The 24,509-nt window shown below is 42.0% G+C and overlaps 3 protein-coding genes and 1 pseudogene across 7 annotated transcripts in view; 2 read left to right on the forward strand and 2 right to left on the reverse strand.

Moving 5' to 3' along the window:
- Positions 1 to 29: 29 nt before the first annotated feature.
- On the reverse strand, positions 30 to 10,719 carry UNG (uracil DNA glycosylase). The gene is made up of 7 exons (XM_039861774.1): positions 10,491 to 10,719; positions 9,650 to 9,856; positions 9,021 to 9,116; positions 6,203 to 6,300; positions 5,562 to 5,650; positions 4,660 to 4,838; positions 30 to 1,223 (listed from the first exon to the last, which is right to left on the reverse strand). Exons 1-7 carry the CDS (start codon positions 10,620 to 10,622, stop codon positions 1,083 to 1,085), a joined length of 942 nt encoding a protein of 313 aa, XP_039717708.1. The 5' UTR covers positions 10,623 to 10,719; the 3' UTR covers positions 30 to 1,082.
- Positions 7,987 to 8,492, forward strand: LOC120602009 (cytochrome c oxidase subunit 6B1-like; annotated as a pseudogene).
- A 2,114-nt stretch (positions 10,720 to 12,833) lies between the features above and the next one.
- ALKBH2 (alkB homolog 2, alpha-ketoglutarate dependent dioxygenase) lies at positions 12,834 to 17,337 on the forward strand. Of its 3 annotated transcripts, none has more exons than XM_039861760.1 (4): positions 12,834 to 12,944; positions 13,525 to 13,823; positions 14,829 to 15,027; positions 16,012 to 17,337. In XM_039861760.1, the coding sequence occupies exons 2-4, from the start codon at positions 13,547 to 13,549 to the stop codon at positions 16,316 to 16,318; spliced, it is 783 nt and encodes a 260-aa protein (XP_039717694.1). In that variant the 5' UTR covers positions 12,834 to 12,944; positions 13,525 to 13,546; the 3' UTR covers positions 16,319 to 17,337. The 3 variants fall into 3 exon arrangements, with proteins under 3 accessions (XP_039717694.1, XP_039717695.1, XP_039717696.1); XM_039861761.1 differs by having other exon boundaries at positions 12,835 to 12,952; XM_039861762.1 differs by lacking the exon at positions 12,834 to 12,944 and having other exon boundaries at positions 13,381 to 13,823.
- USP30 (ubiquitin specific peptidase 30) overlaps positions 16,501 to 24,509 on the reverse strand; it is a 26,350-nt gene continuing 18,341 nt past the window's right edge. For 2 of the 3 annotated variants that reach the window (XM_039861758.1, XM_039861757.1), the window contains exons 8-14: positions 22,909 to 22,968; positions 22,314 to 22,400; positions 21,598 to 21,678; positions 21,287 to 21,506; positions 19,484 to 19,604; positions 18,564 to 18,928; positions 16,501 to 18,531 (exon numbers count right to left, since the gene is read on the reverse strand). In XM_039861758.1, the coding sequence (XP_039717692.1) occupies positions 18,664 to 18,928; positions 19,484 to 19,604; positions 21,287 to 21,506; positions 21,598 to 21,678; positions 22,314 to 22,400; positions 22,909 to 22,968 (834 nt within the window). In that variant the 3' untranslated portion in view covers positions 16,501 to 18,531; positions 18,564 to 18,663. The remainder of the gene's footprint in view (positions 18,532 to 18,563; positions 18,929 to 19,483; positions 19,605 to 21,286; positions 21,507 to 21,597; positions 21,679 to 22,313; positions 22,401 to 22,908; positions 22,969 to 24,509) is intronic. The other variant, XM_039861759.1, reaches the window with a different exon arrangement.

The raw sequence follows: 24,509 nt of genomic DNA on the forward strand, positions 1-24,509 counted from the left end.
ACTCAGTATAAAGAGTACTCGGCACAAAGTGAAAGTTCAACAACCTTTTATTACCAAACTCAAGCAGGGTTAACTCTTAAACCCCACTAACAGCAAAACAGAATCTCTAACAGGATCTTAGGATGGAGGTACAGACCTAATAAAGACTGTCTCTTAAAGGATTTAAAAAAAATACGTATATACACCTGCATAAGTATTTTTTAAAAGAGCAAAATTCTCCAGTGCTGCAGAAACAGATATGCGTAACTGCAGTCCATAAAAAACAGCATCTGGCACTATGCTACCTTGAAAATTCAACTCAGGATGCATGTAGAAAAGCATTTCCTCTCTTAAAAAAAAAAAAAAAAAATCCCCCTTTCTCCTTCCTCCTGTTGAACTTCCAGGGCTTAATCCTAGAAACACCTGAAGAACAGTATAAACAAGGCCCAGCCCACTTCTCTCAGCCTCTGCCAGTCTGCAAAGCTTCACAAGGATTGCTCCTTAGGAATTTTCACCTCTACTACAATCAGAAAATTGATCCTGAATTTCTGTTCACTTGTAAAAAAATACCCTCATATTTCCTTCAAGGAAGGGCCTGAGGGCTCTGCGAAGGATCAAAGGGGCAGTGAACCCAGCCAAGACTGGAACACCACCAGGCTGGGCAAAGGGAGCATTCTAAATAAAAATACCCAACACCTTATAACCTAAAATCTAACCTACCAGGTAAAAATAAGTAGCAGCTTGCTATACCAAAAAGGTGCTTATCTTTCCCCTTAAACCGTTAAGGTAACGGCAGAAAGGAGAGTCTAGAGTATTAGACCTTCTCTCTCTTCCAAGTACTTTGACACATATTCTAAGCCAAAGCCACGTTTGCAAAGGCAGACATGTGGTCACAGGGTAGTCTTTGCTGTGTCCAGCTGGATAAAGCTGCCACTTCTATGCAGCCTGGCTCATGACTGCTTTACCAAAATTTTTTCCCCTTGTACAGAGTACTTAAGAATCACTAGGGAAATTATTTTTTCAATTCAACTTCGTAACTGACAAATACTTCAATAACAGTTTCTAGAAAACTGCCTCAATACCCCCTTGCCCCAGGTCAGGGGTCAAAGATCCTTCCAGTCGATGGGATCCTTGCCGGACTTCTGCAGCAGCTCGTTGGCTTTAGAGAAATGTCTACATCCAAAGAACCCTCTGTACACAGACAAAGGGGAGGGATGAGCAGTCTGCAGCACATGGTGGCGCTTCTGAAAGAGAACAAGAGAATGACTAAAAGGTAGTAGGTACATTTGGGACTTTATGGCTGTTGCACTTGAAGATGGCTGTGCCATTCTCTTTGCTTTCTAAATTCTCCCACTTTTCAAAGTGTATGTACTTGCCTCAGTGTTCATACTAGAACATCAGTGCATTCATTTATTCATTTGCAAAGCAACTCCTTTTGCTAGGCTCTGAGGCCACAGAGGACTTGGCACCATCTATTCAATGTTTAAGTGCCTATACCTTATGATCTAGCAATTCCACTGCTAAGAATATATTTGCTAAAGCACATCATGATGCATATACCTACACAAAGATGCAGGTTTAAGGAGGGTCACTGCAGCGCTGCTTATAGAGGTAAAAGCTAATATAAATCCAGTGTTATACAACTGGCTAAAAATATTTTTCTAAAGTTCTTACAATGCAACACCACATGGCTGCTAGGAGAATAAGGCCAAGTTACATATGCTGATTCAGGAAGATCTCCAAAATATATCAATTGAAATAAATGGAAAAGTGCTAATTGCATTTAAAAAATGTTGAAGGGGGAATACCTGAGACACTACTTAAGAGTAGTTCCTTCAGGAAAAAAATATAGTGGAAAGTATTTACTTTCTATTTTGTACTTTTCTATACTATCTGAATTATCTCACCACAAAAATGAAATACTTTGATTTTTTTAAATGTCAACTATAGGTAACTGAACAGGAAGATTATAGACTTTTGTTTTCTTCTTTATTCTTTTCTGTATTTAAATAAAAAACACCTAATAATTGTTTTCAAAACATCCCTGCCTTCAAGTAGCTCAGTCTAGAAAGGGACATAACTGAAGCCAGGAGGGCCCAGTATGGTTAAGAGCAGAGCCTGGAGCCAGATGGCCTGGGTTCAAGTCCTGGCTCTGTCACTTAGTAGTTAGGTAGCCACGAGGAAGTCGCTGACCTTCTCTCAGCTGCAGTTTGAGTATCAACACCTAGCTCCCGGTTACTGTGAAAGAACAAATGATCATGTAGTACAGAGTATTTTGAGAATATAGATCAAGTGTCTGGCAAGCAATAGAGGCCCCTGAAAATGTGAGCTGTGCTGAGCTTTGAAGGATGCTAGCCTCTGGGGAAGGCAAAAAAGTGGGGCTCTCAGAAAGGAATCTAGGCGGTTTAGTCAGCCTGGAGTTCTGAGTGAAAAGAGGGGCGCTATGGCTGAGAGGCAGACCAGGGCTATGTCCAGGACCCCACCTTGTCAGCCTAAGCCAAAGCCTTTCAGGGAGAAGGCATCTGACTGCCCCAGGGAAGATCAGAGGAGGGCCTGAACTAAGACAAAGGTGGTCAAGTGGGATGGGTTTGAAAGATAGTAGAGAAGAAAGGCTATAAGTGACTGACTAACAATATGGGATGAAGAGAGCAAAAAGACAGGGGAGAGAAAAAAGGAGAAGAGGGAAAGAGAGGCAGGGACATGTCATGGTGTCTGATTTCTGGGTGGACACCTGGGTGTCCAACCATAAAAAGTAGATGGTACTTTTTATCCTCGGGTAGTACAGAGAAGCAAGGTTAGTGAGGGATGGATGAGGAAAGGAGAATTTTGCTTGGAAATATTAAATTTGATGTGCTTTGGGTCACTAGTAAGTAGGCAGCTGAGTATATCTACTGTTCAGGAAAGATACTGGGTTGGATATGTGATTTGGTTTTAATGATTGAGCAACTATAATAACTGTTTAACTTTCAAACCAAACCATGCTTAACAATAATAAAGATTACAAATATACTGAGTAAGAGCTATACAGACCACAAACCTCCCTAAGACAGAGATTGTAAATTACTAGATAACCATATCTTAGCACTTAGTTCATTTGTGCCAGATTTTATTCCTACACTTCCCTTCCGTAAAAGAATATCTGAAAACCTCTTGTTCATTTATATAGAAATTTTATAGGGAAAGCTTTATAATCTGACTATACACAATTGCTATTTGCTTATACATGTATAAAAAGTCACAGGAAGATGGCAGAAACTAAAAGGCACTGCTGATGCAAGCCCAGGAGGAAAATGAACAGATGGGGACTTGGATGGGAGACTTCTCACCATATATCTTAACATCCTTTCTTTTAAATTACGTGAATCTACCTTTAAAAAATCTAAATTACAAAATAAAGACAAAACTCAATTTAAGAAAAATGGAGGTGATAGTTGGCATGTGAACAAAGTCAATAAACTTGAACTCAATCACTGATTTCCAATCCTAACATACTCACCTGTGAACTTCACAGAGTTCACGCTCAAAAACACCCACCAAGATGAGCGAGCTGCTTAGGAAGTCTGAAGCTCCAGAGCAGGTCTCATCTTGGCTGTCATTCAGCCAATTTTGTGCAAGTGACTCTGTCTCTGAGCCCCAATACAAAACTGGGTCAGTGTACGCCTACGTGCATAGCCCTTCCCAGAGTATTAAGATTCTGCATTAAAAGTGTTTGACTTGGTACCTAACAGAGGGCAGGGGATCAATATATTTGGACGTTTCTGATACACCAGAAAATATTATTGGGTTACCTCAGTTAATCTCTTAACTTCACTTATTAAATAAAGTGTTTCTAATTTCTTCCCCATCCACACTTCCTAATTCTCTCTCCCAGTTGCCCAAACTAAATACTTGTTCTTGACTCCTCTCTCTCACCCCCACTGCCATCTCCCCTCTGCATTCTCCATCAAACTACCATCATCCCCAGTCTGTCAGTTATCCTGAAGAGAAATGACGGTGGCTTACCCCAAAGTGGCAGTAGTGTCAACTGGGAGAAATAGTAAAATTGGGATGTCTTTAGGAGGCAGAGCTGACAGGATTCCCTAATGGACTGCATTTGAGGGGATGAGGGAAACATTTGAGGAGGACTTCTGGTTGTTAATGTCAGCAACCAGAAACATAAGCACTTTGGTAGGTGAATGGAAAAGGAACAAGTTGGGGGAAAACACAGAAAAGGCAGTGATTAAAAAACTGGTTTGGTGGTGCTGGGTATTGGCAATCAGAGCTCAGGTTTAATGATTATCACCAACAGTATTTTCATGGGGGAAGTTAAATTTGTGATTAAGTGGATTACTTTGTGTTTTCTATATACTCTCAAACTTCTTGGAAGAAACTTACCTCATTCTTCACTTACTACATCATTTGTTAAGTGAATGGTATTCAGGAACCAATGTATCTGAGTATATGGCAAGTACATTTCTGTATTACTATTAAATCATAAGTTGGCCAGTTGCTTTCCTCATACACTGCTAAACATTCCTATAATTCGACTAAATTGTGTTATTTTCAGTGGGAAACCCAACCATAATTATAACAGTCTTAAGGGAAAATAAGTTTCATTTTTATGACATGAATTTTCCAAGACCACACCGCAAGGATTCCTAGAAGTCTCTAACCTGGTTTAAACTGTTAAAAACAACATACCCTATCGATGGCACTGCCCTTCTTCTGAGCATAGGAACCCCAGAGCAAGAAGACAAGGCCATGTGAATTCTGATTTAGCCAGGACACAACCGCATCAGTAAATTGCTCCCAACCTCTCTCTTTATGAGAATTGGCCTGATGAGCCCGGACTGTGAGGACAGCGTTGAGTAGGAGAACACCTGTGAACACACACCAAGGAAACAGGTTAAAGGCAGGATGAAATGAGTCAGCCCAACACCCAACGACAAGGAATAATCACATGAAACCATTCTCCTGACGGAATCCAGAACAACTGTCTGAAATTCGGTCATAGAGAAAGTGTTACAGCAGACTGCTGGGTACCTCTGGGCATTCAAACTTTCACCTCCGCACTTTCAACATCTTCCGAGTTGGCAACAGTAAACATTATATATCCCTCATCAGAAAGAATTATTTTTAAAAAATATCCTAAGTGCTATTAAATAACCCCAGAAAATAACAAAAGGAGGCCAAAGTGTTTCATCCAAACAAAACTCTAACTGCAAGAAACCAAAGAGTAAATATTCTTTCCTTGTCCCAGTAATAATGTTAAAAAAGAAAAAAGTCCTGAGATAGGTATTAAACACATACAACACAACCTACAATGAAATGACAAAAGTGAGGTCACCTTCTGATTTGTCAAAGTTAAATGGATAAATGCAAAATATGAATAACGAGGAACACACTTTTCTCTTTCAAATTATGGCTGAAACATGAAAGACTGGCTACAGGATAGAATGAAGATATTTTTTCTCACTTACATAAGTTTAGCCATTTTATTAGCCCTCTTGTCCTTCGTGACTATCTTTTACAAACAGAAACAAGTGGACAGAAAAGAGGACTGTTGAAATCTGTCCAGACATATTGAGCAGTGGTTGGTTTACCTTGCTTGGCCCATCCAGATAAATCTCCATGACCAGGATGAACAAAACCATCTATGTCTGTAGACAGCTCTTTATAAATGTTTTCCAAACTGAAAGCAAGCAGGAAGAAAGAAAAAACAGAATCTTAAGACAATTCCCAAAATTCAGTAACCTCCAATATACATGTGAATTATAACGCGTAAAGCAGTCCCTGGAGGGAACAATGCAACAAATTGCAGTGATTCATGAGGAAACACCACCTTTCCTTCTGACAGGTAACACTTTATTTTCGTCTGTGCTTGGATTTAAGGAACAGCATTTGGGAATATGTAAGTAAATCAGTCTTGGAGTTATAACGCCCCTCTCCAATTGATGGTTATTTTTGTCCCACAGGAGACTTGTAGCAATGACTGAAGACATTTTTCATTGCCATTTTGTTTGAACTCTGGTTCTGGGGAGAGGGGCAGTGCTGCTAAACATCCTACAGTGTACAAGACCAACCTTCTCCATTGCAAAGACCCAGCCCCCAAATACCAACTAGATTGAGAAACCCTGCTCCAAAGGCTAGCAAAAGTCCCCCAAATAGGCATACCTGCAATTTGCAAAGTACACACCCGAGAGTAATTGCGATTATACCTGAGCCATCTATAAAGCAATCGTACCTGGGTGGAGGTGGGACAGGTCTTTGAACACTAAAGCAGAGCCCATGAGCTTGATTGGGTCCATGATATGGATCCTGTCCTAAGATGACAACTTTCACCTGTGAACACCAGGTGGCAAGAAATTAAACACTGTAGTATAGAGTTTAAACAAACACCTGGCTGACTGATGACCTATGCAAAGGGACACTAGGAGGGGGCAGCTACCCTCCTGGCACAATTAAGAACCCCCAGAATAAAGTAGGCGACCTAGCACCTTTACTTTCCATTACCAAATCATCCTTCACTCAATCACCCTGCCACACTGCCCTCTCCTTTCTGGCGCAGGTATTTGAAACAAGTTGGGGGTCAACTCTGTTTTCATCCCCTTCATTTTTCAAATAATGAAAGCAAATACACCCTTGAAACAAGTACTACCATCATCCAGAAACATATAAAGTAGTTAGTCATCTCCTAGCCATTCCTATCCCATACTGATTCAACCATTTTTAATTACCTATAGAACTGGGGTTATTGTACTCATTACCCTACATTTTTGTGCTTCTCACATCACACATTTTGGGCATCCTTCAATTCAACAAAGAGCTCAATCACTGAAGGGCAGTCAGCTTGTTACCTAATATTTTTCCAGTACAAAACAGAACCCAATCAACATCTGAGTTCATGTATCCTTATATATGGTTGCTTTTATTTCTTTGGAAGTTACAATAGTGGAGTTGCAGGTCAAAAGATAAGTGTATTTGAAATTTTCATAGACATATGCCAAATTGCTTTTCAATGAGTTGAGGCAATTAAAAATTCTCACCAGCAGCAGTATGAAGGTGCTTCTTCCCTTATTCCTCTAAGGAACAAACCCACAAGTAAATGAGGTCAGGTCAAAGAGCCATGGGAGTAGGTGGCAAGATGCAATGAAAAGTAATTAAGTCACTGTCAAGGGTGGTATTAAAATACAGCTAGTCCTTTTGATCTGGAGACCATCCACCTCTTCATTCTCATGGTATTCTTTCTTAGAATCTTCTTCCATAGCCTGGACATATACCTTTATCTTTCAAAATCCAGCTTTAAAAGTTTTCATTATCAGGAAGCTTTTGTGGACCTCTCTGTTCCTACTGTTGGTGCTCACACTGTTCCCAGCATATTCATCAAGAAGCAACTTGTCTCAGCAGGGAAGCCTTGCAGTTCTGGGCTTGGTTAAGGGATGACCTTGAAGGAGACAAATAACCTCCCAGACCCTCCATATGCTCATCTGCAAAGAAGCCCACGAGCCATCTGATCCTCAGAAGTTTCATGCTGTTTTCTTATTCGTCCCTATTAATATCAATCATTGGTATTCCAAACAAGGAATACTATTCAAATAAGGCACAAAATAGTACTCAATTTTGAAGTTAAAAACTTCGAAAACAAGGCGCTATATTCAAAGTCCTTGCTCTAAACTGAAAATTGTTAAGTTTGCTAAGTACTGGGTGTAGCAGCCTTATCGAGATGGCTTAATCACCTATTTCACTTCCATTTAACAGGTATTTATTAATAGCAGGATACCTGCTTCAGCTTACAAATGGGAGGGAAAAGAACAAAATGTAAAACCTCCAGTGTAAGCAGATACTAACCTATTGGAGGGGTTTAGAGGAAAACCAGATTACAACACAAAGGTGGTGGGGAACAGGGTTCATTCAATGAGATGCCATAGATGAATCTAATTAGTTTTCAATAGACAAGTGAGGAGAGGGCTGCCACACTGTCCCACTCTGGAAAGAATGGGAGGTGGAAGTAAGGCTGACAAGTAGACTATGGCCACACTCATGTTCAGCTTTCAGCATTCAGACAGTGGGAAGCCAGAGACAAGCTTCTGGACAGGAGACTGACAACAAGAGCCGCTAGGCAGCAGCCATTGTATGCAATGAACCAAAGCAAAGGGATTTATTAACAGGATAGCAAAATTGTTTAGGTCAGAAGTTCAGAGCTTGAAAGTGTCAACTATAAAAGACAGTGTGACTGAGCTGCAAGCTGCTTCAGGGGCGTTTTTAGGATTCAATATAGCAGAAGACATCAAGACCAAAATCAAGAACTATCAGACTACCCCGTTTGACAGCTCCTACCCCAACCAGAACCATACCAGGAACTGTTGGCAGAAATACCTGGACTTTCATTGCTATGAGAAGGCAATGAATGGTAAAGGAGGTGGTGTCTCCATGTGCAAATGGTACCAACATGTGTACAAATCCTTCCGCCCATATCCTGGGTATCAGCCTGGGACAACTGTAGGACAGAAGGCATGTTTCCTAGGAAGATCTGAACTGGTTTCACCCGGCCTCTTCTCTGTCTTCCATCCTTCTCCGAGGGAGGTGAAGGGGGACCTGGGTATATCCCACTTGGGATCCTGAATCATGGCTTAACTAACCATTAATACTTGTTGGGGGGAAAAAAGTGTAGTCAGACAGAATATTGAGCTACACATCAAGCTGGGGTCGACTACAACCAGATGAAAAAGACTTAACTGCTTCATGTCTCAGTTTCTTCATAACCACCACAATAAAACCTAACACTGGCATGGGGTAGGTTTCAAGATTAAATAAAATAAAAAATGAGAACGTATAGACACATGATCTATGTACATAGTTTTCTTTTGTGCTGCATAAACAGCACATGGTAAAAGTTAAAAAAAAAAAAAAGTAAATATAGGCTAAAATATAGCCTACCAAGTCTCACAATTGCAGTATTTACTGAATTATGGACAGTGGTTTAACTCCTGTGTCCCTAATTAAGAAATACTATTTGATTCCCATGCCTGTTTTACTAAAATTCATCCACAACTTGTACTTACATCTCTAATGTCACACATTTGGGTCCATGTGAAGACTTGGTCTGGGGGTGGATAAACAGTGTAATGTCTTCTTTCTTCTGCAACAAATCCCATTAACTGATTGAAAGAGAAACTAGATTTAAAATCAGATTCTAACTGGAAAGCATAAGAATTCAATAAGAAAGGTAACTGAAGAATTATATAGCTCTATGCCTCTTTTATATCCAAATTCTTTTTAAAAACAACAACAATAGTACCTAAGTGCTCTCCACCAAAGTCGCTCAAGCTCTTCAATTCCCTCCCCCTTACTTTGGGCTGAGTTGAAGTCGATTGGCTTGGCAGCTCCGATTTCCTATTGCCAACCCCTCCCACATTTATTTTTAAAGGCCCTGCAAAGTTTGTGGTTTTACTATGCCACCTTTTCCTGGAAAGCAACTAAGGGGATTAAAAGAAGTCATGATATAATCTTACAGTCACTTAAAAACTTTAATATAAATGTGTGGACTCAAAACACCATGGCCTTATTTTAACCTCTTTAGCATTAAAAGGATGTTCAAGGAGGGAAAACAGACTACAAAAGCAACATCCTATAAACGTGGCCTTGGGTTGCAATACTAAGAAGACAAAGGGCCTGCAGCCTCCACGTTTACCTTTATAAAATACGGTTTTCCGAACTCTCCACTGAGGTGCTTCTTCCAGCTCTCACCGAAACCCACTGGCACATTGCGCGCGGCGAGTCTGAGCAGGGCCGCGGCCTTGTTCCTCTGGATGCGGACCAACTGCTCCGGGCTCAGCGGCGACAAGGGCGGCACGCCAGGCTCCTCCTGCCCGGCCCGGGCCTTCTTGGCGGGGCTGGCCTGCAAGTGGTCCCCGCAGAGGCGGGTCACGAGTCGCAACGAGCCTCTCCCAGGCGCCCACAGCTTCCGCCCCCAACCCAAAAGCTCATTACAGAGGACGCCCATTTGTGGGTTTCAGCCCAGCCCGAAAAGTCGGTGCAAAACCGGACTCTGGAAACCCAGGCCTTAGCCTAGTCCCTCACTAGGAGGCCGAAGGCCCAAATTTCTCGTTTGGTACGAAACCCACGCAGGCAGAGGGGCGTTTTGCTGCGAGGCTCAGCATCCGGAAGCACCGCCCCGTGGGACCCGCCACTCGCGTCCCCACGTGGCCTTTTCGCGGCAAAAAACCTCCCCCCCGAGGTCCCGCCCCTCCTCTCTCTGACTGGATGGCAGGCCGAAGAGGGCGGACCTCTCGCCTCTGATAGGTGCCACTGGGCCAGAGGCTTGTCCCTATTGGCTGGCCCCTCAGCATGGCCGCCGATGGGGCACGGCGGCGGCTGTTTTGAACATGTAGAGAGCAGTTTGAACACGGCGCCCCAGCTCACCCAGGCAGCGGCGCGTTTCTGAAACCCCTCGGTCGCGCGGGGCCCGCCGCTTTCCCCCCTCTCCCTACCCCTGGCCCCTGGCTTCACCAGAGGACCCCGGCACGCCTCACCACCGAATCCCCGCTCTCCTCAGCTACTGCCGCCACGCCGGTTCCCCGGTCCGCCGACTCAGGGCTGCAGGCACGTCGCTTCCTGGCGGGGCTTGGGGAGAAGAAGGAGTAGAGAGTCTTCTGGCCGATCATCCCGAAGCCGAGGGGAGAGCGAACGCGCGCCGCTGGGGGACCCGCGAGGCTCGCTCAGACTGGCGGTCCGCAATTGGCGCCAAGCCACCCGCGCATGCTCCGACCGGGGTGCAGGGGGTGGAGGCTGGGCGGGGGGCTGGGCGAGGGGCGGTGGAGAGCCTAGTGCGCATGTGCAGGAGGGGCTGCTGCGGGCAGAGTTACCTTTTCATTCATCATATTAAGGCATCATACTTCTGCCTTGGGGCAAGTCCTTCCATCTCTCCCCAGTAAAAAGAAGATAAAAGTACCTATCCAGTAGAGTTGTTGTGGGAATGAAATTAGCATTGAAGTAGTATTTATTTAGCTCTCAGATACATTACCTCATCCAATTTTCACAACCTATTTTACTGATGACAAAGTAAGGCAAGAGTAGTCCAGCACAGCCTAACCTGCAAGGTTTGGGGGAGACTAATTGAAGTCGTGAAGGTTAAACTCCAAACTAGTTCTCCTAAAGGTACCACTGCACACCTCAACCCCAATACACCCCAGATTATTCTCCTTCTCTCCCCACATCCAAACCATCAACAGGTCCTCTTGGTCTGTCTCCAAAACAAAATCTGAATTCGGCTGCTGTTCTCTCTCTCCTGGCTACAACCACAGCTGGTCTCCTCTTTCCTACCCAATGGTCTGTTTGAAATGTAAATTACATTGTGATAATCTGCAGGTTAAAATCCTATCGTTTCCAAATATGCTTAGAGTAAAATCTCAGTTTCTTATTCTGCTAGTAAGGCTGCTTCCTTCTCTTGATGGAAGCCCCTACTACTGTGGCATGACTGAATCTGGGTCTTAGCATTCCCTGGACATAACCAGCTTGTCCCTTGTGTGGCCTTTACATTCTTGCACACGCTATCCCCCTGCCTGGAAGCTTCAGGTCTCAGCTCTGTACCCTTACTCTGAAAGTCTTTCTCCTCCTGTCCCACTTTCTAGCTGGTCACTCTATAGCTTTAGTAATATCTAAAATTCTCTTATTTATTCTTTCCTTATTTGTTTCTGTCTCTGTCTCTGAAATGTAACCTGGATGAGGGCAGGGACTTTTTATCCTCGTGTTACTATTGTGTCCCAGTGCCAAGGATAAGGAGCTTGGTGGATAAGGAGAGAAGCTCATTTAAAATAATTTGCCCTTACATCTACTTTGAAAAAACAGTTCAGGAGTTTTGTATAAAGTGAAATAAACTCTTACCAGGTGCCCTTGGAATGGAAATCTATATTCACACAAAAGCTTCTACATAAATGGATATAGTGTGTTTCTTTGTAATTGCCCCAAAGGAAACAACCCAAATGTCCCTCGGTGGGTAAGTAGGTAAACTGCGGGGCACTGGCACAATGGATACTGCTCAGCAATAAAAGGAACAACTGATGCAAATAGAGATACATCTTAAAGGCATTATGCTAAGTGAAAGAGGCCAGACACAAAAAGCTATATATTGTACGATTTCCCTTGTAAGACATTCTAGAAAAGGCAAAACTATAGGGACAGAAAATATCAGTGGTTGGGGGCTTGGGGGAATTTTGTCAGGTGATAGAACTGTCCTGGATCTAGACTGTGGTGGTGGTCACACAACTCTGAACATTTATCAAAATTTGCAGAACTGTATGCTAAGAAGATTCAAAACAAAGCCCTCAATCTCACAGAGCTTTCATTCCATTGGGGAAAACAGAGAGTAAACAAAATTAAGAGCAGTGATAGAACCTGATGTTTATTGGGAACATGGAAGCCCTTCTCAAACGTCCTCTCATTTAATCCTCATGGTGTTCTCATGGCATAGGATTTATAGTCCCCAGTGTACAGATGAGCCAAATTCAAGCCGAGACTTTAACTGACCTGTAAGAGACGCACAACTAGAGTAGAGGAGATGGAAATGGAAGCCACGAGTCGGACTGCTGAACTCGTGATCCTACCCGCGACAATATGCTAATGGCCCAGCTCCTTGTTAGGACGCCAAGTTAATCTCCAGAGAGAAGTGACACAGAACATACAGCTCAAAACTCACAGATGATCCTCAGCAGTTGAAGAGCAAATACTAGTTACACTCAAACACGGTAGCACTTGCATCGCGTCCAGAAGGCCAACAGGTGGCGCCCGGAGGCCGCCCGCGGCTTCATTTTGCAGATTTGCCTACGTTTCCCAGCCTGCAACCGGAATGTACCCGGAAGTCGTGCTGCGGGCCGGGTGTGCGTCTTCTCTTTCCCGCCAGCCCTTTCTACAGGGTTTGCAGAATTCGGAGCCGCGCAGCTGCTGTGTGAAATTTTGAGAACCCTCGCCCCACCCCCGACTCCACGCAGGTGTTACAGTTTGTATTTTCTTTTAGAATCCGGCATGCGTATGATCACGTTTAACTGTTTTACGTTTAGCATGTCCATTTGAGGATCACTATACCTACCTATTTTAATACTGGCGTGGGAGGGCCGGTCATGTATGGGTGAAAAGGAGGTAGACACATGGCTGGGTGACTTTGAGCAAACGCTTCCCCTTCCCCAGGTGTCAGTTTCCCCATTCCTAAAGTGAGGGTTTGTTTGGATTGTAGTTTCCAAGTTTACCTGTGGCCTACGAATTCCCAGGGCAGATTTCTTTTAAAAAGGTTCTTGGGGGTGGAGTGCAGGCATTTGGGTTTTTGCAAGCTAGCCAGTTGATTCTAATGCATAGTGAGGTGTGGGAGACCCAAGACCAGATAATCCCAACGGTCCTTTTCAGCTTTAATGTCCTCTATTTCCATTCTAGGACATGGTATAAAACTTTTTTTTTTTTTTGTGAGACGAAAGATACCACATGTCAATGGTGTAAAACTTAAGAGGAATGCTGCTGTGGGATCGCTTTGCCAAAGAGCAAATTTTTGCATCTCTTTGTCTTGCCACTGGCTCCTAGGTCTTTGCTTTGTGTAGACAACATGGACAGATTCCTGGTGAAGGGGGCTCTAAAGGGCCTTTTGGGAAAGAGAGAGCAAGAACAGACAGGAGAAGGTCCAGCAGAGTTGGGAGAATACGAGGAAAGCACCAGGAAAAGGCCCAGGACAGAAACCCCGAGGAATGGTGTTGACTTTGCAGATCTTAGCTGGCAACATATTCGAGCTGAAGGCCTGGACTGCAATTACACAATCCTGTTTGGCAAAGCTGAAGCAGACAAGATTTTCCGACAGTTGGAGCAAGAAGTGGAATATTTTACAGGTAAGTGGAGGACTGCCAGTGTGTGTCGAAGGCTTGTTTAATAAAACTAGTCTATGTTTAAAGAAATCGGAACTCAGGAGCCATTAATTACTGATGTGTTCGTTAATTTATTCAGTACATGTTCTCTGGGCTCCTGTTGGCCAAGACCCTGGTTATGTGCTTTGGATACAAACTTGGAAAAAAACGGGATTTCCTGCCCACCAGGAGCTGATAGATGACTAAATGGAATCCACCTGACTGCTGATTAGAATCACCTGGGAAAATTGATAAAAAAGATGCTAAGTTCTACCTGAAATCAATTGTATCAGAATAGCTAGGTGCGCGGCCTGGACACCAGTGTTAGAAAGATTTTGGGTGATTCCAAAATGCAGCAAGGGCTGAGAACCACCGGTCTAGTAGGAGAGACAGCAAATAACCAGGTAATTCTGCACCACAGTCTCAGCATCACCTGGAGGACTTTGTTGCTTGTGTGAACTTGGCTTCTTAGGACCTGTTCCCACAGTCCAGTGTCTGCATTTTTGGGTCATGCTGTTGCTGCTGGTCCGGGGTCTGCAAGTTGAGAACCGCTGCAAGGTGGCAGTGCACTTGGGAGTACAGAAGTCCACAGGAGACCCCCAACCTGCAGACTAAGCTGTCAGCCCCATCTTTCATGGAGTCTTAAACTCGTAGTCCCCCACAGTTGGCAGAATCACCCTGTATGTAACTTAACTTCATCTTGCTCGCATTTCAGCCTCTTTATCTTGCTTCTGCTATAGCTAAGACAATTAAGTTATGGTGTTTAAAAAAAAAAAAATTGGACTAGGACTGTATTTCTCTAAGGACAGGAATCACTGTTCTTACATGCACGTATATGGGCAAGCCACAGTGACTTTTGAGGAGAGGTCTTCGGTCAGGGCATTCAATGTCATTCCTGTTTTACTCCCTTTCAGTCCTGAATACTCAAGGAGAGAGTATGCAGGGCACTCACTTGGCTGGTTTTCTGAGCTGCCATGTTTCACTGCACAGGTGCACTGGCCAGGGTGCAGGTGTTTGGAAAGTGGCACAGTGTACCAAGGAAGCAGGCGACGTATGGCGATGCTGGGCTGACCTATACATTTTCAGGCCTTACTCTGTCTCCAAAGCCCTGGATCCCAGTTCTAGAGCGAGTCCGAGATCATGTTTCTTCGGTGACTGGGCAGACCTTCAACTTTGTGCTCATCAACAGGTGACACCCTACTTGTTTTTTACTTTTTATAGGCCATGGCACTGTATTTTATCCAAAAGGAAGAGTTTAGGATTCCACCGTATTTTACTCATTTGTACAATAAATTCTTTAGTGCAACAAGGATGTAATTAATAATGAAACAGTATGAGTAGTCCATCCTCATGGAGCTCATGCCATAGTGGGAAGTGAGGTGATTAACACGAACAGTTGAACAAGATCATTTTACATGTTGGTAAGTGTCTTGCTGACTTGACCAGGAGGAAGGGTTCTGCGTTTAGGGCAGTTTTTTAACAGCAGTACTACTAATGGGCTAGATAATTCTGTGGCAAAGGTGCATCACAGGAGGTCGAGCAGAATCCCTGGCATTTATTCACTAGATGCCAGTAGCGCCCCCTCCCCCAGTCATAGCAACCCAAATGTCTCCAGACATCGCCTAGTCCCCTGAGGGAAAATCATCATGGTTGACAACTCTGAGTTTAAGGGATTGTGGTTAAAGGAGGGCTCACGGAAGTGGTGATGTTTGAGCTGATAATTAAATGGAGAGAGCATGAGCCACACAGCCATCTGGAGGAAGAGCAGAGGATCTTGGAGTGTCTTCAGAGTGTAAAACCCATCAATATTCCCTGAAAGCAGTGAATGAGGGTATAGGTAGGCAGGGGCCAAACTGTACAAGGAATATGGATTTTATTCTAAGTGTAGAAAGAAACCATTTTATGATAAAAGTTTACATATATGAACCAGGAGACCTAGAAGACAATGTTTTTGGCTTCTGTTGGTGTATTGAGTTTTAAAGCATGTGATCAGAGGTCTGGATAACAAAGTGAAAAGGCTCCAGGCTTGGCTCACCTGATACAGGCAAGGCCCTGCAGCCCTTGCAGAAACCTGGCATGCTCGGAGCAGTGTTTCACACTAAAAATAATGCTGCAATGTTGGCATATTTCAGAAGAGGGTGCTCTGTGAAACATGCTTGCTTTCTCACTGCAGGTATAAAGATGGCTGTGACCACATCGGTGAGCACCGAGATGATGAAAGAGAACTGGCACCTGGAAGCCCCATCGCCTCTGTCTCCTTTGGGGCCTGCCGAGACTTCTTTTTCCGACACAAGGATTCTCGAGGGAAAAACCCCTCCCGGAGGGTGAAGGTGATTAGGCTTCCATTGGCCCATGGAAGTTTGCTCATGATGAACTACCCGACCAACACTCACTGGTATCACAGTCTCCCCATCCGCAAGAAGGTTTTGGCTCCACGGGTCAATCTGACATTTCGTAAAATCCTGCCTACTAAAAAGTAAAAGTATTTTTCAGTTAGTACTTCTATTTTCTCCTTCCCTCGCTTCTAGAAGAGGGAGATGGAATTTCCTTTACCAGCAGAGAAAAGGTTTAACCAAAGTGTAGGGCTAATTACATAACAGTACAGAATTCAGAAAGAGGATGTTTATATCAAACCAGTAAATTATGAAAGCATACAAGTTGATTTTTTCATAACAAAATGATTTTTATTGCTATCATACACAGCAGATACAAAAGGTACCTTTAGCAAGTACATAAATCAGCAGTTGTTATGGCATAAACTACTAGTTTAACTTAGGTGTTTGCAAAAATGAAGCTATTCTGTAAATAACTTAAAACTAGAAATAAGATTATTTGGCTGCTGCTTAATGCCTAATTTACAAAATGAGGAAGTCAGCTTTAAATCGGGTAAGAAACTGCAGATATCATTCACATTTACAACCTTGGCTCAAACCCTGAACTCTGACCAACAATCTGCTTACAGGTTCAAAGGATTAAGCCCCTTTTGTGCTCAACATCTCTCTTTAATGGCAGATTTCAAGGAGTAGTGGCAGAGCAGCAGTTACTCAAAGCTACAACTTTGCAATGCATTTTAAGGTCACACAATTGGGTATTTGTTCCATCAAACTCAGGTAAACCAGGCACACTCATTTCAACATCAAAGCCAGGGTCTGCAACGGAATCACGAAGGGACAGCAGCAATGAATGCATCAGAAGCTTCAAGCTGCTCCTTTTACCATGATGTTCATGGCCTGGAGAACCTTCACAGTATGTTCTATTGGTAGTGAGTTCACGATTAGGATACATGCTGGGCCCCGGCAGAACAGTGATGACCTGGGCCTCTTATGCTTTTAGCTGACACCGAGGCATCGTCTAGAAGTGTCTGCGACCTCACCCCACCAGAGGAAGCATGGCTCTTAGCTTAATCTTAGGTAACCTTTTGGATAGGTCTGATTCCAGATCTTATCTCTGAAGAGTCTGTTTGAATTTGGTATCTTTAAATAAAAAAATCTAGCTAAAATATAGATACTCCTGTAATGCCTTCAGCCTGGGCTCCATTCATGAGACTTATCTTAAGGGGGAGGAGAATGCTCACTACAGTCTATTAGGCTACTGGAAATGAATATTTAGAATATGGACCTATAACAAAGTGACACTACTACTAGGTGTCAGCTGTAGTTACATGTTTCAACACCTTTTTGTGGAAAGGGCTGGACTTTGACAGTCATCAAATCTAACCCTTCACTTTACAAATGAAACAGGTCCAGAGAGACTGCAGCAGCACAGTTGGTGCCCTTCCTTCAAAATTCAGCTCTCAAATCAGGTTAGGGTTATATTTTTACAGTCCCCAGCCCCACCTGTAAACCTTAAGAGGTCTGCATGGGCAATAAATAGATGCGAATAACTGTCAATTTAAAATGGATCTTTGTGTAAGAAAGGGTTTTCTGCAGAGCCGAGGAATCACAGGTATTGCACAGGTACTGCTCAATTCTGGCTAGTCACACAGGTTTATAATATACTGTAATTGCATCTCTTAGTTCAGTATACAAAAGATAAAAGCAACCGTTAAGAGCTTCACTTAGAACTGACAGTAGTGAAAGAATTTCTCCAACGGGCAGATTTGGCAGATGAGCTTTTACTATATATAAAGAATCGAAAGACTAAAAAAGACATACAAAAAGGGAAGGCAGGTGTTCTTTAGGCATCTTTTAGCTGTTCTTTTGCTATCCATTGAGAAACTTCGAAGAGAGCTTTTCAAAATTGTTTCTATGACTCTTGGAGAATGTATTTTCCATAATGGACATGCTACAAAAGTGGTCAAAAGTGAAAGGCACTTTTTCTTCTAAATTGTTGCCTTTAATAATTGCAGTAATTCTCAACAATTTTATGGGCCTGCTTATTAAAAATAAAAGATCTATGCTGAAACATCAGAGGATTAGACAAAGTTAACACCCCTCCAAGAACACCTAACATGTTAGAATATAAAAAAGGTAGCTTCTGGAGTTTGATTTCCTTTAATTACCTGTATCAGGTGAGTTAAAAAGACACTCGAGACATAATGGATGCTTTCCTAACAGGATAACACCTTCTAACGCACACTAGCAGAGCTGTTCAGGGAGCCTGATTTGGTTTGAATCGGGGCCACTGGCTCCCAGGTGGAGCCTGCTCTTGGAACATACCAGAAAGCTGAAGGACTCTAGTGGGGCTGGTGATGGTAACGCATACAAGCACACACACACACACACACACACACACACACACACACGCATACACACGGTCTGGTTTTGTCTTTTTCCTGGACAGTTTGGACAATGCCGTCATCTCTAGCTTTGGGGCCAGGGCAGAGTCATTCTTCAGACTTATATTCCCGACTCTGGTGCTGCATCTTGGAAAGAACACGCTCATAGAACAGCAGGTAAGCACTGGAGGACAGGACCTCCTGCAGGCTAGCCTTGCGGACAGTGTCATCGGAAATCCACAGCCACTGGTTGCTGGTTGAGAGAGGGTTCTTGGCCGAAGGTGGGGACCGTCGGTAAGTCACGAAGTGTCCAGAGTGCATGTCTCCGTGATGGACGACAACTGCCATCAGCCGGAAGAGGTATGTGGAGGAGCTGAACAACAGGAACAAATACCAGTGGTTTACAAATAAAGTTTATAGGCAAAAACAACAAAACAATCCTAGAATTCACTGACGGGACTGATTCAATGGTATATCCATACAACTGGATACTACACAACCATCAAAATACAGACATTTACTGGTAAGATGTCTATTCTATGAGTATAGGTATATTGGGTAGTATATGTACAGACACACAACTACCGAGTAGAACACCTTAAAAGATTTAACTGGTGATCTCTAGGTGGTATTTAAATTTTAAAGAAATTTAAAATCTTCTTTATATTTTATTTCTACATACCTTCACACATATATACACATATGCACACATAACGTATATATTGAAATTTTATGTAGTTTTAAATTTTTATTTTTAAAGTGATTTCCATTTTGGACAAAAACAAACAGGAATGAGTCACAGTGAAGTTCCACCTTAAAATGAAAGGAAAAAAAATCTACATTGTCATTCATTTCTGTGAAAAGCTTATTTTGGAAACCAAGAGAAATAGCCTACAATGAATGAAGAATACTGCAAAGAGTGACTCACCTGTAGTCAGGAACAACCGGGAAGGGGAAGGGCATCGGGGTTGGCAGGGTAGGCAACAGAGATGGGGAGCAGGTGCCATTCATAAAAATTTGGGTTTGGGGGTCCCCTGGCTGTTTCACAACTACAAGAGAAAAAGGCCCGAGGCAATTAAAATTAGCAGTGGCTCTGGGTAAACAAAACATGCTTTTGATTACTTGAAATTTAACTACCCAATAATGTTACAAAGAAAAAAACATTTCCTTTTGTATTCTTTTTGTTTATTCATAAAATTTCCTACCTTTCTGTCCCTGTTTTAATTCTGGTCTACTGTTCACTTTGACAGCTTTGTGAATCTTTGAGATTCCTAGTCCTGTTTGCTAAAGACCCATGTCACTTAAACAGTAGCTAATTTACTGGCATTTTGACCTTGACCAATATTTCTCCACCTTGACACTAATGACATTTGAGATGGATAATTCTTTGTCTTCGGGGCTGTCCTGTACATTGTAAGATATGTAAAAGCATCCCTGGCCTCTACCTACTAAATGCCAGTAACACCCCTCTCTCAGTTGTGACAGCCAAAAATGTCACTAGTCGTTGCCCAATGTCCTCTGGAGGGCAAAACTCCCTGCTGCAAACCACTGATCTAAACAGTCTCTCTTCTCTAATTGGCAGCTTCTAAGGAATACTAACATGTAACAGTGTTAAATGTTTATGGGTATAGATAAAATAAGGAAATATTTACATTTCTTGTCCTTTCACATGCCGTAGGTATGGGCATTTAAGTACCAAGTAGTTCACTGTTGGCCTCTTTAACCATAGCTACCATGCTCTGAACATGAGCAGACCTGCAATCCTGCCCAGGAGAGAAGGAAACTAGGGTGAAGAGGTCCTTGATTTAAAACAGGGGCCAAGGACTAAACCTTCTCCCCACCACCCACCACAACTGTTCCTGACATTAATCTAGCGATCCATTGAAAAAAGGCAAAACAGTCTCCCTGTGAATGAGATATCTTGCCAGGCCATGCAACGGTGGATGTAAAAAAGAATAAAAGTGGTAAGGGGTGCTAAGTGGGGAAAATCGGGGGTGCAGGAAAGAGAGTCCTGACTTGATTGGGAGCAGCATGTAAATGGTGAGTTTAGGCTTAGAGCCCTTAATGTCAGTGGGTTTTCCCCATCTATAACCCTAAAGAACTCAACGTATAATTTAAGATACCTCAAAAAAAAATTGCCCAATGCTACCTTCTATTGCCAGTTCTCCCATGTGCTGTTTGCCCTTGGACCAATCATTTAACCTCTTGAGTCCTCAATTTTCTCCTCAGTAAGACTGAGAATAATAAGAGCTACCTTGGTTTCACTGGGACCTAATTCAACAAGTAATCTCAAATGAAGACAGTAATGGAACTAGATAAATAAGTCACTCGGTAAACAAGAAATATCAACTCAATTAAGATGTTCAGTGATCTTTAGCCAGGACATTTCCTCCCCATATTTCCAGTTTAATGAGATGACTGTGTATTGGGGGGAAAAATAGAAGAAATTCACTGGAATATTATGAGCCAATTATTGCTTAATCGAAAGATCAGAAAGCAATCTTAAGCTTTTCCTCCTATATTTTTTATAACAAAATGATAGTTTTTAAAACTATACATCTCATTACTACATAATTTTTATCTCTTTTAAGAAATCTTCCCCCTCTCACCCCAAATTCTGTTATTCTCAAGAATTTAAGCAACCACTGGACAAGCCCTCATAGTGTAAGGGCTCCAGAAGGTGGTGATGCCAATTTCCTTTTCTCTGTGCCTTAGCTCCTTGGGCACACACCTGTTTTGGGGGCAGTTGGCCCGTCCTGCAGTTCCAACGCAGGCCCTGCCTTCTTGTTCAGTTTAGGGCTGTGTTGACCAGGTTTATGTCCAAGGAGGTGATACTTATAGATGTCCATCATCAGGAATTCATTAAACTGCACATGCTCGTGCCGCTTCAGGGGTGTGCCATGGCTGGACCAACTGAGCCGCTGGAGGTGGATGCACAAGCACTGAGGGAGCTGTGGGTGAGAAGGAAACCGGAAAGTGCCAAGTATCAGGAGTGGGCCACAGGGAATCCCTGAAAGCAAAGCCAACGAGGTTTGGGCTCACCTTCCCTAGTTTTAACTGTTTAACAAAAGTGGTCCTCTGGTGTTCCACATTTTCCCCATCCGACGTCCCTTTGGCTTCAATCTGAAATAAGAGAAACAACATCTCTGCAAAAATTTTTGAAATAGGACATCTATAGAGAGCTGCCTGTCAAATTGGGTGTTATACCTGTATTCAATTGGTCCTTGACTTTTACCTGCTGAAATGAACTCAGCTGCCCAATTGTTTGTGGGTTTTCACTGTTTTATTCCTTAAGTAACAGTGGAGACAGAGAAATGAAGAGGTTCTGACATTGGCATGTAATCTATTTTGTTTTGTGTCTTCAAAACTTCTGTTCCGCACAGTCTCTCTTAATTTAAAGGGTAAAATTCAATTGCTTAGGGAGTTAGGCAAGTAGCACAGGTAAGGCAGGGTGTGAGACAGGCAGGAATGGAGGAGACTATAGCAAATTGGAGAGGGCCTGTCCCATCTCAAACCATGGATTCAAATTTCTACTTTAAACATTCTGTGGATGAAACATTCTATGATAAAATCTCTTTCATCAGGGTAAGAGATCTGGTTCATGGGCTGCCAGTTTCCTAACCAAGTTAGGTAGGAATGGCTATGGCTGAAAAGATACTCTGTAAATAGAAGAGCTCAGGGCTAATAATGGTGCGAGAGGCACTATATCTGAACTCAAAGCCCAGTGAGGGAGATGACATTTGGGGTTAAAGGCACACCTTTGTACAGTTGTCACATACAACATCCCGCACTGATTCTGACGAGATGAAGTGGTGAAGGCAGTGGTCTAGGGTCAACGGATGACCCTACAGCACAGGAAGAAAAATAGTCATTATTACAATTCAAAAGGAGAGCTACACTAAAATGATTAACAGATGGCAGTGTGAACCCCAGAGCTTTATTTTTTGCTTATACAGGCAATAAAGCTTCACAGACACAACTGGATGCTTCCTAAACAAATGTAGAGCTCAAAGCACCCTAGACTTGTTACTATGATGCATTCAAGGGTGTGAGGACATAACACTGCAGACAATTATGGACTTCCACACTATTTTAGATATCTTTGAATTTGAGATTAATATGTATGTGTGTATGTATTCAAAAAAGCTAAAACTTTCTGCAGGAAGAGAAAAAATGTCCACTTTCTTCTCCCCCCAAATCGAGCCATGGTACCACATTTTAAAACTAAGATGGGTTCACCCAACCATGTATCAGAATAATGCATAGTACTTGAGGTACACAAATGCCTCAAGACCCTTTCAAATTTAAATGTCTCCGAAACAGACCCAAAATAAACCAAAGATTAATACGTACCCATGTGGCAGCTGGAATACTTAGTGAAAGGCTATCAAAGGTATCAAATCGAACAGGACTCTGAAACAAATATTGCATAAAATCCTGAAAAAACTTAAGTTCAGTTCAAAGCTTTATAGATGGAAAGATATATGCTCATTAAACAGTTTAGTATTCAGATGTCCAACATTACCATAATGAAACTATGTACTTACTTAGAAGCGAATTTCATGAAAAACAACCTTGTAACATAAGAAGTACAATGACACTAAAGGACAGCTTGGAGAAACTATGAGGAAAGGTACCTGACCCAGCATTATTTACAACAGCAAAATGTGAATACTTAAAATTTCTAGGGAATGAATAAATTACAGAATGTCCACAGAATGGAATACTGTATTAAAAATAGTGCAGTAGAAGAATGAATGATTATGTGGAAAGATGTGGATGTTTTATTAATTACAAAAAACAGATGATAAAATAGGGTAAGAGTTCCTGCTGTTGGTGATGGCAGAGCAGCCTGGCTAAACTAATTCTCCTCTAGATAACAATGGTAAAATCTGGACCAAAATAAAAGTATTTGAATGACTAGAGAGCTACCAAAAGCTGAAGAACACCGAAAATGGCAAATATAAAATTGTTTTCTTATTCTTTCTTTTAAACGCACATTAACTGTTTTAAAGCAAAAATTATGACAGCATTGTGGAGTTTGTAATGAATGTAGATATAACATATATGAGAAAAATATCACAAAAGATGGGGTAATAGACCTATACTTTGTAAGTTTCCTATATTTTACATGGAATATAATATTAACTCTAAATGGACCATAAGTTAAAATTGCATGATGTCATCATACACAAAAAAACGTAAAAAAGTGCAGCTAAAAAGCCAAAAGAAATTAACACAAATACTAAAAAATATTCAATTAATACAAAAGAATGCAGGAAAGGAGGAACAGAGCAACAAAAACAGACAAATAGAAAACAAATGGTAAAAGAAAAGACCTAAATCCAACCATATAAATACATTAAATTAAATGTAAATGGACTAAACACATCAATTATAAGGCAGATTATCAAGCTGGATAAAAAAGCAAGACCCAATTATATGCTGTCTACGAAAGCCACACTATAAATACAAAATTAAAGATAGGTCGAAAATGAGAGAACAGAAAGAGATACATCATAGAACACAAGTTAGATGGAAACTAGTCACCCAAAATAGAATTCAAGACAAGGAGTCTTACCAAAGATAAAAGGACAATTTATCATGACAATAAGAGTCATTATAGTTAATACATATCTGCCTGAAAGCAAAGTCTCAAAAGAAATTTAGCAAAAGAACTAAAGAAAGAAAAAGAAACAAGTTCTAACAAATATTTAAGAAAGAGACAGTACCAATATTAACCAAAGTCCAAACTCCTCCCAGCTTATTTTATGAGACTAATACAATCCTTATAACAAAACCTAACAAAGACATGACAAATAAAACTGTAAGACCAACAGTCCTCATAAACGCTGACATTAACATCTTTTGGAAAATATTTAAAAAGCCAAATCCAGTAATATATAAAAAGAATAATACAGCACAATAAAGTGGAGTTTATCCCAGAAACACAA

This window comes from Pteropus medius, unplaced genomic scaffold, assembly GCF_902729225.1.
Source record: "Pteropus medius unplaced genomic scaffold, Ma_sr-lr_union100, whole genome shotgun sequence".
NCBI classification, from domain to species: domain Eukaryota; kingdom Metazoa; phylum Chordata; class Mammalia; order Chiroptera; family Pteropodidae; genus Pteropus; species Pteropus medius.

Excerpts from the sequence above, each read along its gene's own strand:
- ALKBH2 (XM_039861760.1), top strand. The coding sequence starts at position 13,547 with ATGGACAGATTCCTGGTGAAGGGGGCTCTAAAGGGCCTTTTGGGAAAG. Across the intron at positions 13,824-14,828 it reads AGAAGTGGAATATTTTACAG|GTGCACTGGCCAGGGTGCAG; the intron begins GTAAGTGGAGGA and ends TTCACTGCACAG. Across the intron at positions 15,028-16,011 it reads AACTTTGTGCTCATCAACAG|GTATAAAGATGGCTGTGACC; the intron begins GTGACACCCTAC and ends TTCTCACTGCAG.
- UNG (XM_039861774.1), bottom strand. The coding sequence starts at position 10,622 with ATGATCGGCCAGAAGACTCTCTACTCCTTCTTCTCCCCAAGCCCCGCC. Across the intron at positions 9,117-9,649 it reads GAAAACCGTATTTTATAAAG|TTAATGGGATTTGTTGCAGA; the intron begins GTAAACGTGGAG and ends TCTTTCAATCAG. Across the intron at positions 4,839-5,561 it reads ATCTGGATGGGCCAAGCAAG|GTGTTCTCCTACTCAACGCT; the intron begins GTAAACCAACCA and ends GTGTGTTCACAG.